The following is a 13,532-nucleotide window of genomic DNA, read 5'->3' on the forward strand; positions in this document are numbered from 1 at the left end:
CAAAATGTTCCAACTTTTCCCCATTCACACTGAGGTTTCCCTAGAGTTGTCACGAGTGGTTTTTATGGTTTTCAGGTACGTTATTCTGTACATAGTTTGTTGACAGATTTTACCTTGAAGAGATGTTGAATTTCGATAAATGGTCTTTCTTCATCTGTTGAAATGACCATAGAGTTTTTGCCCCTATTCTGCTACAGATATGCATCATATTCTTTGGTTTCTCTGTGTGGAACCATTCTTCTACTTCTGGGAGAAATGCTACTTGACCATGGTGAATGATGTTTTTAATGTGCTGAAATTCAATGAAACTCAATTTGCATGCATCTGTGAAATGTCAGAGGTGCCTCACACTGATGTTGCTTTCTACTTTTAGACCATTGTGTTGAGAAAACTTACTTGGTATAAGGTCTACAAAGGGGATAATTTCTGTATTTCCAAAAATATTCTGAGACTCGCTTTCTGGACTTGCATGTGGTCTCCCCTGGAAAATATACTCTGTGCAGGTGAGAAAGTCCTTGGGTGATAGGTTGTTTGAGGAAATGTTATGTATACGCCCACCAGGTTGATTGGAAACTTCCCGGCTGTGAGAAACATGTCTTACATGTGCATAGGCTCTGACTACAGGCAGTATGCTCTTCTGTCGACATAACCGTGAACTTCCTTATGTGTGCAGAGTCTGCCCTCCTCTTAACTTGAATGTGGTTGTAAGATCCTGGCTCGTAAACCTATGTCCTACTCACCAGAGTAGCACTGAGCTTTTCCCCTTCCAAAAGTTTTGAAATTTTGATTGCTTTAGGGGATTTGCTTTCTCAGTTTTCTTCTTTGCAGGTAGATGTTTCAGAATCCTGGTACCCTTCATCCTCATTGAGGAATCTGGGTTTCTTTCTTATACGAGCCCTACTCTGATAACATTATCCTTATTTGTTTTGGGAAAACTTGGTGGGTATAAGGCACAGATTCTTTTTTCCTTGGATATCAGTGTTTATTTACCTCTCATAGACCCTAACCCCTTCACATATAGTATGTAAAGGATGTAAATGTATCATCCTTTACATAGACACATAGATAGACAGATACATAGATTTTTCTAATGAAGAATGGCAAGTCTCATGAATTTGGAAAGGAGAGCTGTATTTCTCAAAAGGGGTTACAGCCTGCAGGTGACCATCGTACAGGCTGGGAAGCCCAGGCATAGGCAGAAGGCCAGAGGAAGCACTAGCAGGCAACAGTAAAGGGAATAGGAATTTCATGTGAATAAGATGTCAGCACATAGATATTTAAAAACGTGTAGGAAGACTCATTGATAGTTATGTAAGGAGAAACCAGTGTACGCATAATTGAACATCATGATCCCTCCTGTTCATGGGACCCAATACCAAAATGGGTGGTAGTAACATGATGCAACAAGGGCGGAGCTTTTGGCCTTGTGATATGAAAAGCTGAAGTGGGCCAGGCTCATTGGCTAACGGCTGTAATCCTACCATTCTGGATGCCGAGGTAGGAGGATTCCTTTCCTCATGGGTTAGAGAGCAGATGGAGCAACACCGAGAGCCTGTCTCTCTAAAACTAAATATATATAAGTTAGTAAAACTAAATATATATAAGAGGGTGTAGGGGTGGGCCGCGATTGTCCCAGCTATCCATGAAGCTGAGGCAGCAGGATTGCTTGAGGCCAGGAGGTGGAGGTTCCCGTGAGCAAGAATGATGGTCCTACTCTCTATCCAGGCTGTTCCTTCCTGCTGGTGTCTAGATGGTTCCTTTTGGGCAAAGGGAAATCTGTTCTGAGGAGTGTGCAGTGGATGGGACTGGGATTTGTCTTTGGATCCAGAGCAATGGAGACTGGCCCATCCCTCCTGCTGTGGTTTCCTTCTGCTCCTCTCAGGGCTCTGCAGAAAGATTCAGCCAGGTGCCACAGAGCACAGGAAAGTTTGTGTAGGGGCCTTCAGCTGCCCACTGTAAGCCAGTGTGGGCCCACCACAACCAGAATAAGAAACAACCTACCAGACAATAGGATGGTAAAGGGAGGCCAGGCCTCAGACAGCAAAGCTGAAACTGCCCCCTGAGGGTGCCAGTCCCACTGCTTGGCCTTGTGAGTCACCCTGGGGAAAGGGGACCAAAGATGATCTTGCAAGTACACAGGCTGTGAGTGATGAGGGAACCTATCTCCTCAGCTATTCTAAGGCGTCTCAAAGTTTCAGTGTCAGTGGAAGTAGTTGCCCAACATTTCCCCTGTCCTAACCCCATGGCAGTGTCTCTGTGTCCTCACTTTTTATCAATATGGTCCATGAGATATCATGATAGTCCATGCTAAGTCTCCTGCAATGGAAGTAATTTTAGGGTGCGGATCAGTCAGGGCTCCAGTGTGACTCTCCTTACGAATGCAGACTCTACATGTGTATTGGCCTGTCTCTTTGTCTCTGTCCGTCTTTGTCTCTCTCTGTCTCTCTCTCTGTGTCTCTCTCTCACACACAATTGAACTGTCGCTCTGTCTCTCCCTCTCTCTGCCTTCCTCCTTTCTCTCAGCCTCCACACTCACATGCCTCTCAACTGAACTCTGTGTCTCTTTCTCTCACCAACTCTGCAAGCCCGTCTGTCTGAAGCCTTCCGTGCCCTGCTTGTCTAACATTTCTGCTCCTTAGGTCCATCTGCCAGTCAGTGGCCTTATCCTCCCAGGCTTGCTATCACTTTGTCACTTCCACTGTTCATCCCACCTTGTGTCTGTCATCTCACTAATGCCACAGAGCGGAATCATTTCGTGTCTACTAAGCCATCTGTTTGCTGGAGTTTGGCGGTTCTGCATGGGTAAGCAGTAGGGATAGTTTACTTTGGGGCATGGGCCACCAAGACACCCCTCAGTGACCGAAAGGTAGCACGTCTCTGGTTAGTATCCTGGGCGAAGCAGTCATTCAGCCATCCACTCTGCAAGGAAAGGCCTGATTGTTCTGCAAGCCATATTAGAATTCTGTGCTTCCGGGAGCAGTGAGGAGGGAAATTCAATAGAAAGGCCAATTTCATGTTGTCTCCTGGAATCCTCTTTGAATTGTAACTACCTAGGGAAATCCATCTGAAATGTCCCTGAATCTTAAAAATCCTCTCTTTAACACACCCCTGAGTGTCACCATTGCATCAAGATCCCTCAAGGATATTAACCCAGAAAACCTATTCTTGTGTTTTGAGGATCAAGGGGTGCACTACGCAGAGAGAGCCGGTTTCCTGTGGCGGACTCCACCTTGCAAGGTAGGAAAAGTCCTATGTATGGGACAAGGTCTACACTCTCCCAGTGGGAGAACAGCACCTCTCCAGGGCATGGTCTGGTGGGGATGAACGCCTGTCAAGGGCTTCACAGAGACAGAGCAGGATTCCAGGCTCACAGCCCAGAAAAGAGTGGTGATCCCAGGGTGATATCCTTGGAGCAGAAGGATCTGCAAGGAAAAACTGGTGTGACAATTGTCTACTTTGCAGTCGTAACCTGTCCCCGGCAACAGGTGCCAAGCTGTAGGGTGGGGATGTTACACAAGCTGGGGCATAGAGCTTTCCTTTGAGCATCCACCCTTTTTGGCAGGGTCCCTTTCATGTCGTCAGCCTGATATGTTGGAGATTATGTTTCCTACTTGGTCCAGGGACTGCAGCCAAACATTCTCCACAATGAGCTTGGCCCGGGGAGGAAACCACCTGACACAGGGGTTGAAATATGCTAAACCCTCAGGTCGGCAGATGCCAAGGCAGAACCTCAGTCACCAAACATCTCATGAGTACAACATGCTCAATAGCCTCTTTCCATTTTGGAGGCAACAGGCCACTATACATGGGTATGGAGGACGAGGAGACGTGCAGTACAGGCTTCCTGCATGGACCCGCTAAACAAACGAGGACACAAGAGTAACATCTTGCACAGAAATGTCCTCCCAATCAGGTACACGTGGCAGCACCTTCCCCATTGGAAATGGGACCATCGCTGGAAGAGCAGAGAGAGGAGAAGTTTTATTAAAGTTCTGTTATGGTGACTGCATTATCATATCCAACACACTTACCTCTTAAACACACCATATGGTTTTCCTTGCCTTGAACTTCATCTTAAAATGTTGCGGGTCAGGGTGATTCCGGACATGGCTGGACAGGACCCTCTGCTGAAGTCCTGACAGGTTGGCGGCAGAGCGGGACACAGGTCTCTGCAGGAAGGAATGTGGAAAGACCCAGTTAAATTACCTGTGATATTCTGGGCATAAAGAAGTCATTTCAGCTGTGCTGCGTTGGGTGGGCAGCTGGGAGGACTGCATTGTGGACACCACCCCTCCTCCTTGCGTTCCTGGGGTTGTTTTGAAAGGAAGCTTCAGGAAGGGTCTGATCCAGCCGCTCACTGAGCCAGTGCCACTGTCTCATTCTGTGTCCTTTCCATCTGTGTCCACTCTTTCCCTCAGTCTCCTCGCTCTCCCTTCTCATTCTGTCCTTCTGTTCAAGACCTGGCCGTTCCTCTGCCTCTGACCCTGGCCCTGAACTCATTCACTAGCCCAACTGCCACTCTGGTCTGCGGTGGCAGCGATTCCCACCCAGCTGCATCTGGGACCTGACTGGAAGTTGCAGCCTGAGATCCCCTCTGTCATAGGCACTGGTACCTGGACTGCCAGGACACCATGGGATCTACTGGGTCTGCACCCAGGGAAACATCTGCCTCCCTTCCGACCTTGCCAATTGTCTAGAAATGTAGACACAGGCCCGAGGATATTTGCCACAGGAAAGCCCAGCAGCAGCTGTAGCACGTCTCTCTTGTTCTCATCAAGACTGGGCATGTGGAAGCCAGTCCATGTGGGGAGTGACACCACATCCCAGTATCCAGATTCCCACATAGCTGAGATATATGTACTTGGCCTCTGTCACGCTGATATTTGCATGGACCGAGCTGCATAAAAGTCTGCACCCCAGAAATCGGGGATACCGCTGGGTCACCTCTGGTCAGCCACCGTCACAGGCAGAGGGGTCATTGTGTTGCCCTGGGAAGCAAGCTGGTGTCATGTGGCAGGATTGTGGATACATCATTTGTGCTTCATGTTTTGGGACCTCGTCCAGTCCTGAGACGGTGCTGGCCTCTGGAGCCAAGCTATCCCACGCTCGCCAGGCACCAGGAGGCTCTCCCCTGTAAGCCCCACAGCAGAGAAGGCCTCCTCTCTGTTCTCCTGCTGTGGGCTCCCCAGTGCCATGTGGTGTGCATGCTTCCTTCCAATAAATGCTCGCCGGCTTCCCTCGAGGCCAATGTCACATCCTACGTGTAACCGGTTTGATAAACCTGAAAAGCTTTGCTCAAAAATTCTTTTAGTTCACTGAAATGTCTGGCCCCTCTAAATGGCCGTGCCAGCAAGACCTATCTCAGCCAGGGTGATTTAGCAGCTACACTCTACATGAGGCTGAAAATAGACAATTGTATGGCCAAACTGAAACACCAGAACTTTATAACTTTGCGGTGTACTAATGCATTGTCTTTTGCGTTTCTTTGGCAGGAAAGTGTGCACCTTCTCCCACCACATGCTTGGTGGGAACTGTCAGTGTAAGCGATATTCCACCCAATAGCTGTACCTAAAAACGCACTGAGCATGTGCACGAGGCTGAAACAACAGCGAATATTCCCCGCAGTTCACTTAAAGCGTCTGCCTAGGAGGGCCTTCGCCCTCCTGTTTTCACCATGGGACATATGTACGAGCATAATTTCTCAGTGCACTTGCCTGCCCGGCGCTACACCTGTACCACGCAACGGTGCTCACACCCCTAACGCATTCTTGAGTTCGCTCCCTGTTGGGCAGGGAGGCGCATTTGGGACAGTCCCTACCTCCCCTCTGCATTAACGCACCCACGGAAATAAATGTAATCCTCCTTAAGATTCCTCAGTGTCTCAGTGATTGACTTTCTGTGCGGAGGGCAGCTCCCAACCCCCCCAGTGAGTTGCTTAGCATTCCCAGGGATGCGACCAGGTGGAAAGGGAGCAGACGTGCACTTTCCACTCTCCCGAAAAGCAGACAGCAGAGGCCTGCACTGCAGCTGACAACGCCCCATGCCGGCCGCAAGGTGCTCGGGTATGTTGGGACTCAGAGGCCCAGGGCGCATGCTGAGTCGGCAGCCCCAAGGCCACAGCTTCGGCCCCAAAGCGAGGCGTGCCCTGCGGGATGGCTCACAGGCGGGTGGAGGGGCGGGACCAGCCAGCTTGAAGGCCTCCATCCTCCCACCGATTGGCGGCAGTGAGAGACAGGCAAGCCGCGGGTGGATCCGGGAGCTTCCGACCAATCCGGCAGCCTGACGGCACAAAGGCCGGCGTGCGCGTGCGTGCTGACTATAGGCCCGCGAGGGGGCTCCAGCCAGGGCCGGGCCGTGTGCGCTCCAGGCGTCTCTCAGGCCTAGCGTGGGCCTGCAGCCGCTGGGTTCTGCCAGTCCGCTCTGGGACCTGCCTGCCTGCCCTTCCGTCGCAGCTGACGCTAATCAGCACCAGGGCCACATGGCGGGTGAGACGGGGCCCGGGGCCAGCGAGCCTCCCCGGGAAGCCTGGCACGGCCCAGGTCTGGGCAGGGCCCTTCAGGAGGCTGAGGCCCAGGGCCCTCCCGGGGAGCCGGCCCCGGGGGCCTGTGGGGCCCGTGCGGTGGGCTGGGCGGTGCAGCTGTCGGTCTGTGGGACGACCGAGGGGGGCGTTGTGCTCAGCGTGGGGGGTCTGCCGGAATGTGTGACCCTGGCGGAGCCCATAGGGGAGGAGGAGGTTCTGGTGGTGGAGGACATATTGGAGGCCGTGGAGGTGGTGGCAGAAGAGGAAGAAGACGACAATGACGATGACAAGGAGGATAATGAAGATGAGGACAGTAGTCAGGCGCAGGCCGGGCGCTGCGTCTCGGCTTCAAGTTCCCCGCTGGAGGCGCTGGAGTTGCTGGAGTTGGAGCTGAGCACCGCGAATGCTGCAGACAGCAGGGTCTTCGCTCGGCTGAAGCTCAAGCTCCGTCAGCGGCAGAAGGCTTACCTTGAGCGCAGGAGGGCCATCATCCAGGCCATCCCTGGCTTCTGGGCCAGAGCTGTATCCTTACCGCTTCGGAATCAGCAGGTGGCCACCTAGGGGGATGGGTAAAGAGCATGCAGGGAGCCACGCAGGAGGGGAAGGGGTCTGCAAAAGGCAGAAGAGGGAGAGCGGCAGTGGGGCCGGACCCCCAGGCCTCCCTCATGCCAATGTCAGCACCCGCTGTGGGGGGATCCTGTGAGCCTGTAGAAAGTGTGGGAACACATGGTCGGGACGAGCAGCAAAACAGGATTCCCCAAAATGGGGGGAAATGTCAAAAGAAGCCTTTGCCACAGAGCAGAACTTTGAAGGACAGGTAACTGAGGAACACCCCAGAGAGCTGGGAGTCCACATAGCTTTTGCAGCCATGGAGATCCACTGTGACTCACTGCAGCTAGCAATCAGCCTCCACAGGATGTGGTGAAAATCTGGGGCTCACCTTAAGAAACCTACTGTACTCTGTAAAGCACCAGACGCAAAGATTGCTTTCCATTTGTCTTGTGCATTTCTCCCTGGCATATGTCTGGGGCACAGGGCACACGTGCCCTCCTGGGCACCGACACAGGCAGCTTCCCCTCACGCTCACAGTGGTACCTTCAAGGCACACGCCCACACGTAGGGAGGAGCCCAAGTTGACAGAGGGCGTGAGGAGAGGACAGAGCCCATGCAGACGTCAGCAGTGTGTGTCCTGCGGCCAGCACACGAGGGCCACCTGGGGCTCAGAGGGCCTCAGGAAACAGCCCTCCCTGACTCTGTGCAGGATTCTCAGACTTACCCACGCCCAGGAAAACCCTAGTCCTGAGCATGTCTGGGGCCAGGCAGGGGCTGAGGAAGGCCATGGGAGGGCTGTAAGTGTGGGGCTCTGGGGGCTTCTGTGCCCCCACCCTCCCTCGTTCTCCATGCTCTCCAGACATGCTGCATGGCTCCTGGCCTCTTTCCCTAGTGTGGAAAGGCTCCTTGACCTCAGGCAGATTGTGTACCATCCCCAGCTGTCAGCTGTGATCACGGAGCAAGACAAAGACGTGCTGAGCTACATGATCAATCTGGAGGTCAGGCCTGGGGGACGGAGTCTGGCTGGGGAGGGTCAGTGGGACAGGATGGGGACAGCTTGAGTGGCAGAGCTGGCAATGGTAAAGGACTCATACAAACATCAAGGAGACCCCCTCAGCACAGACTCCTCCTCCTTCACCCTCTTTTTCCCTGGCAGGTGGAGGAAGTAAGCCTGGAGAATTACCGCTGTAGGATGAAGTTTTTCTTCCTTCCCAACCCCTACTTCCGGAATCAAGTGATCATCAAGGAGTATCACCTTGATATCACTGGTGGGACATGCCTGCCTGGGTGGTGGGGGAGGGGCATTGAGGGGGTGTAGGCCGCACGAGGACACTTCCCTAAGTTTTGGGTTTTTTTTGTTTCTTTGTTTGTTTCTTTAGGTTACCGGGCATCTCGTTCCTCTGCCATTGAGTGGTTCTGGGATTATGAGGGTGAAGCCCCATTCAAGGAGCAGGACTCCACCGATGTAAGCTTCTTCAGCTGGTTGTGCGAACACAACTGCCCGGGCTCTAACCGGATTGCTGAGGTGGGGCTCCTGTGCACGTCTTCTGAGGTCACCTCCGTGGGTTTCTCGGGTTCTGGTGATGTGGGTTTGATCCTTGGGTGGACCTGTCCCTGTTGCCCTGCCAGATCATCAGCGAGGACCTGTGGCTCACTCCCTTGCACTACTACCCCAGGGATGAAGACCTGGTGTGAAGAAACACAGAGGGCGCCAGGTGAGTAGAGCAAAGTATGGGCCAAACCCTTGCTTCTCGGTTACCTGGGAAGTTGTAGAAATGCTGAGAGTCAGAGTGAGAGCAGTGAGCAAACCCAAGTCACAGGGAGGTGGGAGAGAAGCTGGCAGTGGGGAACTGAGAAGACAACAGGTCAGGATTGGGGTACCTCAAGCTGCAAGACCCCCAGAGGAAGCCAGGAGTAACTGGAAACTGTGTTTCTCTGAACTGTCATGCCATGGCATCCACCCCACCCTGAGGCCTGGTAGCAACCACACAGTGGGGCCTCCGTCCCTCTGAGCCAGCAGGCAGATGTCTACATGTTGCTGCCCATGGTGATGCCCCTCTGTCAGTGTCTGAGTTGAAAATCCAAGCCTCCTCCGGAATTTCTCCTCGATGCCCACACCTGCACTGCAGCCCGTGCAGACGGCATGGGCCATTGTCTGGGAAACTGGGAAACACACTGGGGGCCCATGGGATGCAGACTTGAAGGGATCACAGAATGGCAAGGCATAGTGAGTCCTGGGGAACGAATATGGGAACCAACAGCTGTGGGCTCCCCTTGTCTTCAGAGACACCTACTCTCCTTTGAACCTGTGCCAGTGTGTATGTGTATATTGTGTGTGTGTTCAAATATGTGAGAATGTGTTTACATGAATGGGTGTGCGTGCGTGTCTGTGTATTTGTTTGTGTCTGTGTGTGATCCCTGTGCTTTACACACAGCTTTTTAGATGTTAGCGTTGGAAACCTGGGGAGCTTCTGCTACTCAGAGACTTTAATAGTCTACTTGGTTGTCCCAGGAGGAAGACTCCACAGGAACGGACGGCTGCTGTAGGATACAGAGATGCCCTACATGTGCAGTGGCCCTTACATGGCAATAAACTCTTATCAATTTCCGTTGTGTCCCTGAGTGCTTCCCTGGGAAACTGGGAGGAGGCTGTGAGTAAATGGGACCTGGGAGGGGTGCCCTTGAATTCCATGTGAGTCCCTGTGTGTTTCAGTGGGCTGCCCCTGAAAGAGGAGGAAGCCCTGGACACGACAGGCACAGACTTGGCAGGGAGGCTGGCCTTCTCCGTACTGTGGCGTGGGCAGGGGAAAGCACTGATCAGCTGGGAGATGTAACACGAGGGCATGTGGCAGTCAAGGCCTGGTGACAGGTGCCTGTGTGGCTGGCAACATCTCCTTTCTAGTCTTCCATAGGCATGTGGAAGATTCCCCCAGGACCCTCCCTGGAATGGTCACAGGGGCTGAGGGGAAGAATACAGGGCAACACTCACCTGAGAACTTCTTGTGACCCACTTGTCCTCGCAGGAACATGCATGCACACTGCCCTCAGGGTGCCCAGTCCAAGCCCCCGGGAGGAGCGTTCCCAGCAAAGGTGCTGGACGTACCAGTGGGAGGTACATGGAGGCAGGGCTGGAGAGTGACGGGGCATGTGGCAGCGCTGTGGGGTCCCAAGGATCACTGTCTCTCTCACGCTTCCTGTAGGGCCCAGGGCCATAACGAGGAAGAGGCACATGCCCTGGCAATTCCACAGACCCCTGAGCATCGTGTTTATTGCTGGAGTTGTACCCTGACACCCACATAGAGACAGGAGGAGGTAGGGACTGAGCAGACCGGGGTGTGAGGCATGAGCAAGCTGTGTGCCCCCCCGGGAATGTCTTGCCCAGAGGATGCCATCCTGGGAGTTCCTGCTATTGCACAGAAAGGACAGGGACCGAGGCTTCAAACCTCACCTTGGCCATGGCCAGCTCCCCCGGGTCTCATCCGTAAGAGGGAGCCACTTCCAGAGAAGACCTGGAGCCTGACGACAAGGTGAGGGAATAACTGTGCCACAGCTGGCTAGGGGTGATCCCAAGGGGTGCCCCAGGTGTGTCTGTGGTCCTCGTGTAAGACAGGCATCTCCCTGGCCAGGCAGCAGGCTGAACTTCTCCCGTGTACACCTGCCTGCCCCCTTCTCACCACACTTTCTGGCTTCTTATGCTCTCTTTGGGGGCCCAGCAGGTATTTTCAGAGTGAGGGACTGACAGACACATGTGCGATTATTCTACTCTCCTGCAAAGAAGTCCAGAAACTTCCTGCATTTTGGGGCGTTTTGGCCTGAGACCTGACCGCTGGGTTTGAGTCAGCCACGCACGGCAGGTGCCTGAGGCTCTAGAGAGGGAGCCCAGACCAGCTCTGACCTCTGCACCGTGCACATCCACACCCTTGCAGACAGGGTGGGCATCGGCACAGATCTGCTATGCTCTGTGGAGTTACCCTTGAAGGACCCTGGCTTCTCATGCCTGTCGGTGTCTAGGATGGGTTCATTTGGGGAAAGGCAACTGTGTTCTGAGGAGTATGTGGTGAGTGGGACTGGGATTTGGGTTTGCCCCGGAGCAACGGAGACTGGCCCCTCCCTGCTCCTGTGGGTTTCCTTCTGCTCCTCTCAGGGCTCCACAGCAGGATCGAGCCAGGTGCCACAGAACACAGGAAAGCCTGTGCAGGGGCCTTCAGCTGCCCAGCAAATGCCAGTGCAGGCCCACAACAAATAGACTTCCACACTGCCTGCCAGGTGGTGGAGGTGGTGAAGAGAGGCCAGACCTTACACAGCAAAGCTGAAACTGCCCTCTGAAGGTTCCGGTCCCACAGCTTGCTCCCGTGAATCACCGCAGGGAAAGGGGCCTACACATGCTCTTCCTGGGCTGCATGGTGGGAGGCAGGAGTGGTCCTGTCTCCACAGCCATTTTAAGGGGTGAAAACATTCGTTTTGCTCTGAATGCAAGTAGTCGCCCAGCTGTGCCCCTGTCCTGACCCCATGGCAGAGCATCTGGGTCCTGATTCCACACTAATAAGGTGCGCATGGTATCATGACACTTTGTGCTCAGTTTGCTTGAATGGAAGTATTTTCCTGGTGAGGGTTAGTCAGGGCCCAAGTGTAACTCTGCTTATGAATGCACACTGTGAATTTGTATTGGCCTCTCTTGCTCTCTCTCTCTCTTTGTGTGTGTGTGGGTGTGTACATCGGTTCCCTCAGCCTCCACTCTCACAAGTCTGCCCCTTCAACTCTGTATCTCTTTCTCTGACTAGTGCTCTAAGACCATCTGTCTGAAGTCTTCCATGCCCTGCATGTGTAATATTTGTGCCCTTTCTGTCCATATCCCACTCAGTGCTCTCATGCTACATGGGCTGCTATTGGATTTTTCAGTCTGACTATTCACCTTGGCTTCTTGTGTCATCCCGCCCTTACCACGGAGTAAAACCCTTTCATGTCAACTAAGCCATCTCTTTGTTGGTGTTTGTAGTTTCTGGCTGGGTAAGCAGTAGGGACAATTTGCTTTGGTGCATGGCACACCAAGACACCCTTCGAAGACTAAAATAGAGCACATCTCTGCCAGGAATACCAGAGGCAGCAGTCATTCAGCGATCCTCTCTGGATGGAATAACATGTTTGTTCTGGGAGCAATGTGAGAATTCTATGTTTCCAGGAGCAGGGAGGAGAGGAGTTAAATAGAAAAGCCAAGTTCCTATCGTCTGCGGCATTCCTCTGTGAATTCTAAAGTAGACAGGAGGAGACTCACCAGATATGTCCCCGAATTTTATATAACCTCTGGTTTCCACTGGCTGCAGTGCCACCCTAGCCTCAGGAACCCCAAGAGATATTTACCCAGACAAGGTATTCTTGTGTTTTCCCTGAACCAAACGTGCCCATTAGAGAGAGAGCTGGTCCTTTAGGCCCTCTCTAGCTTGCTAGGTAGAGAAAGGCTCATGTTTAGGATATGGGCTGCACCATCACAGCACCACAGCAGGACATGTCCAGGGGATGGTCACGTGGGGTTGAACGCCTGTGAATGGCTTCACAAAGACAGAGCATCATCACATGTTCACAGGCCAGGAAACAGTGCTGCGGCCAGTGAGGTGTCCTGGGAGCAGATGGATGTGTAAGGAAAGGAAGGTGTGATGAGTGCCTAGTCTGTAGGTGTTCACATATGAGGGAAAAGTGGACAGAGCAGAGGGGTAGGGACATTACACAAGTAGGGGCATAGAGCTTTTCTTTGAGCATCTATCCTTGCTGGCAGGGTACCTTCCACCTCACCACCCTGGCACGCGGAAGCTCAGGTTTGCCACTGAGGACAGCCATGGTCTGCTGTCGAACACGAGGAAGCCAGCAGACACAGGGCTGCACATGCGCTGTACCACCAGGTCGGGAGATGCCAAGCCAGGAACCTCAGTCACCAAACATGTCGTGAGTACAACTGTCCTTGGTAGACTCTTTCCCTCTCTGAGGTAACAGGCCTCCATGCCGGGGTAAGGAGGAGGAGGAGGAGATCTGCAAGACAGGCTTCCTGCATGGACCTGCAAAACTCACCTATGCACAAAGGGAACACCCCTCACAGAAATGTCCTCCCCTCAAGTGCACGTGGCAGGCACCTTCCCCATGGGAGATCAGACCTTCACCCAAAGAGTAGAGATAGGAGAAATTTTAGTGTGGTTATCAGACGGTGACTGCATTATCATATCCTACATACTTACCTCTTAGCACGTCTCAGTTTTTTCTTCCTCCCTTGAACTGCATCTGAAAATATTGTGGGTGAGAATGATTTCTGATATGTCTGGGCAAAGCCTTGTGCTGAAAGCCTGACAGGTTGGGGGCAGAGCGGGACACCGGTGTTTGCAGGAAGGAATGTGGAAGGACCCACTTAAATTACCTGTGGTGTTCTGGGCATAAAGAAGTCCTTTCGTGGGGTGGGCAGCTGGGAAGCCTGCAG

The 13,532-nt window shown here is 52.9% G+C and overlaps 2 protein-coding genes across 3 annotated transcripts in view; both read left to right on the plus strand.

Annotated features, from left to right (window-relative positions):
* The window catches only part of LOC123629050 (F-box-like/WD repeat-containing protein TBL1X), a 1,209,717-nt gene that overhangs the window by 1,014,908 nt on the left and 181,277 nt on the right, over positions 1-13,532 (plus strand). The gene's annotated exons all lie outside the window — the stretch shown is intronic.
* Positions 7,713-9,680, plus strand: LOC123629065 (testis-specific Y-encoded protein 1-like). Its single transcript, XM_045539014.1, has 5 exons — positions 7,713-8,070; positions 8,229-8,340; positions 8,452-8,597; positions 8,702-8,787; positions 9,585-9,680. The coding sequence occupies exons 1-4, from the start codon at positions 7,921-7,923 to the stop codon at positions 8,765-8,767; spliced, it is 474 nt and encodes a 157-aa protein (XP_045394970.1). The 5' UTR covers positions 7,713-7,920; the 3' UTR covers positions 8,768-8,787; positions 9,585-9,680.

This window comes from Lemur catta, chromosome Y (assembly GCF_020740605.2).
Source record: "Lemur catta isolate mLemCat1 chromosome Y, mLemCat1.pri, whole genome shotgun sequence".
Classification (NCBI taxonomy): Eukaryota; Metazoa; Chordata; class Mammalia; order Primates; family Lemuridae; genus Lemur; species Lemur catta.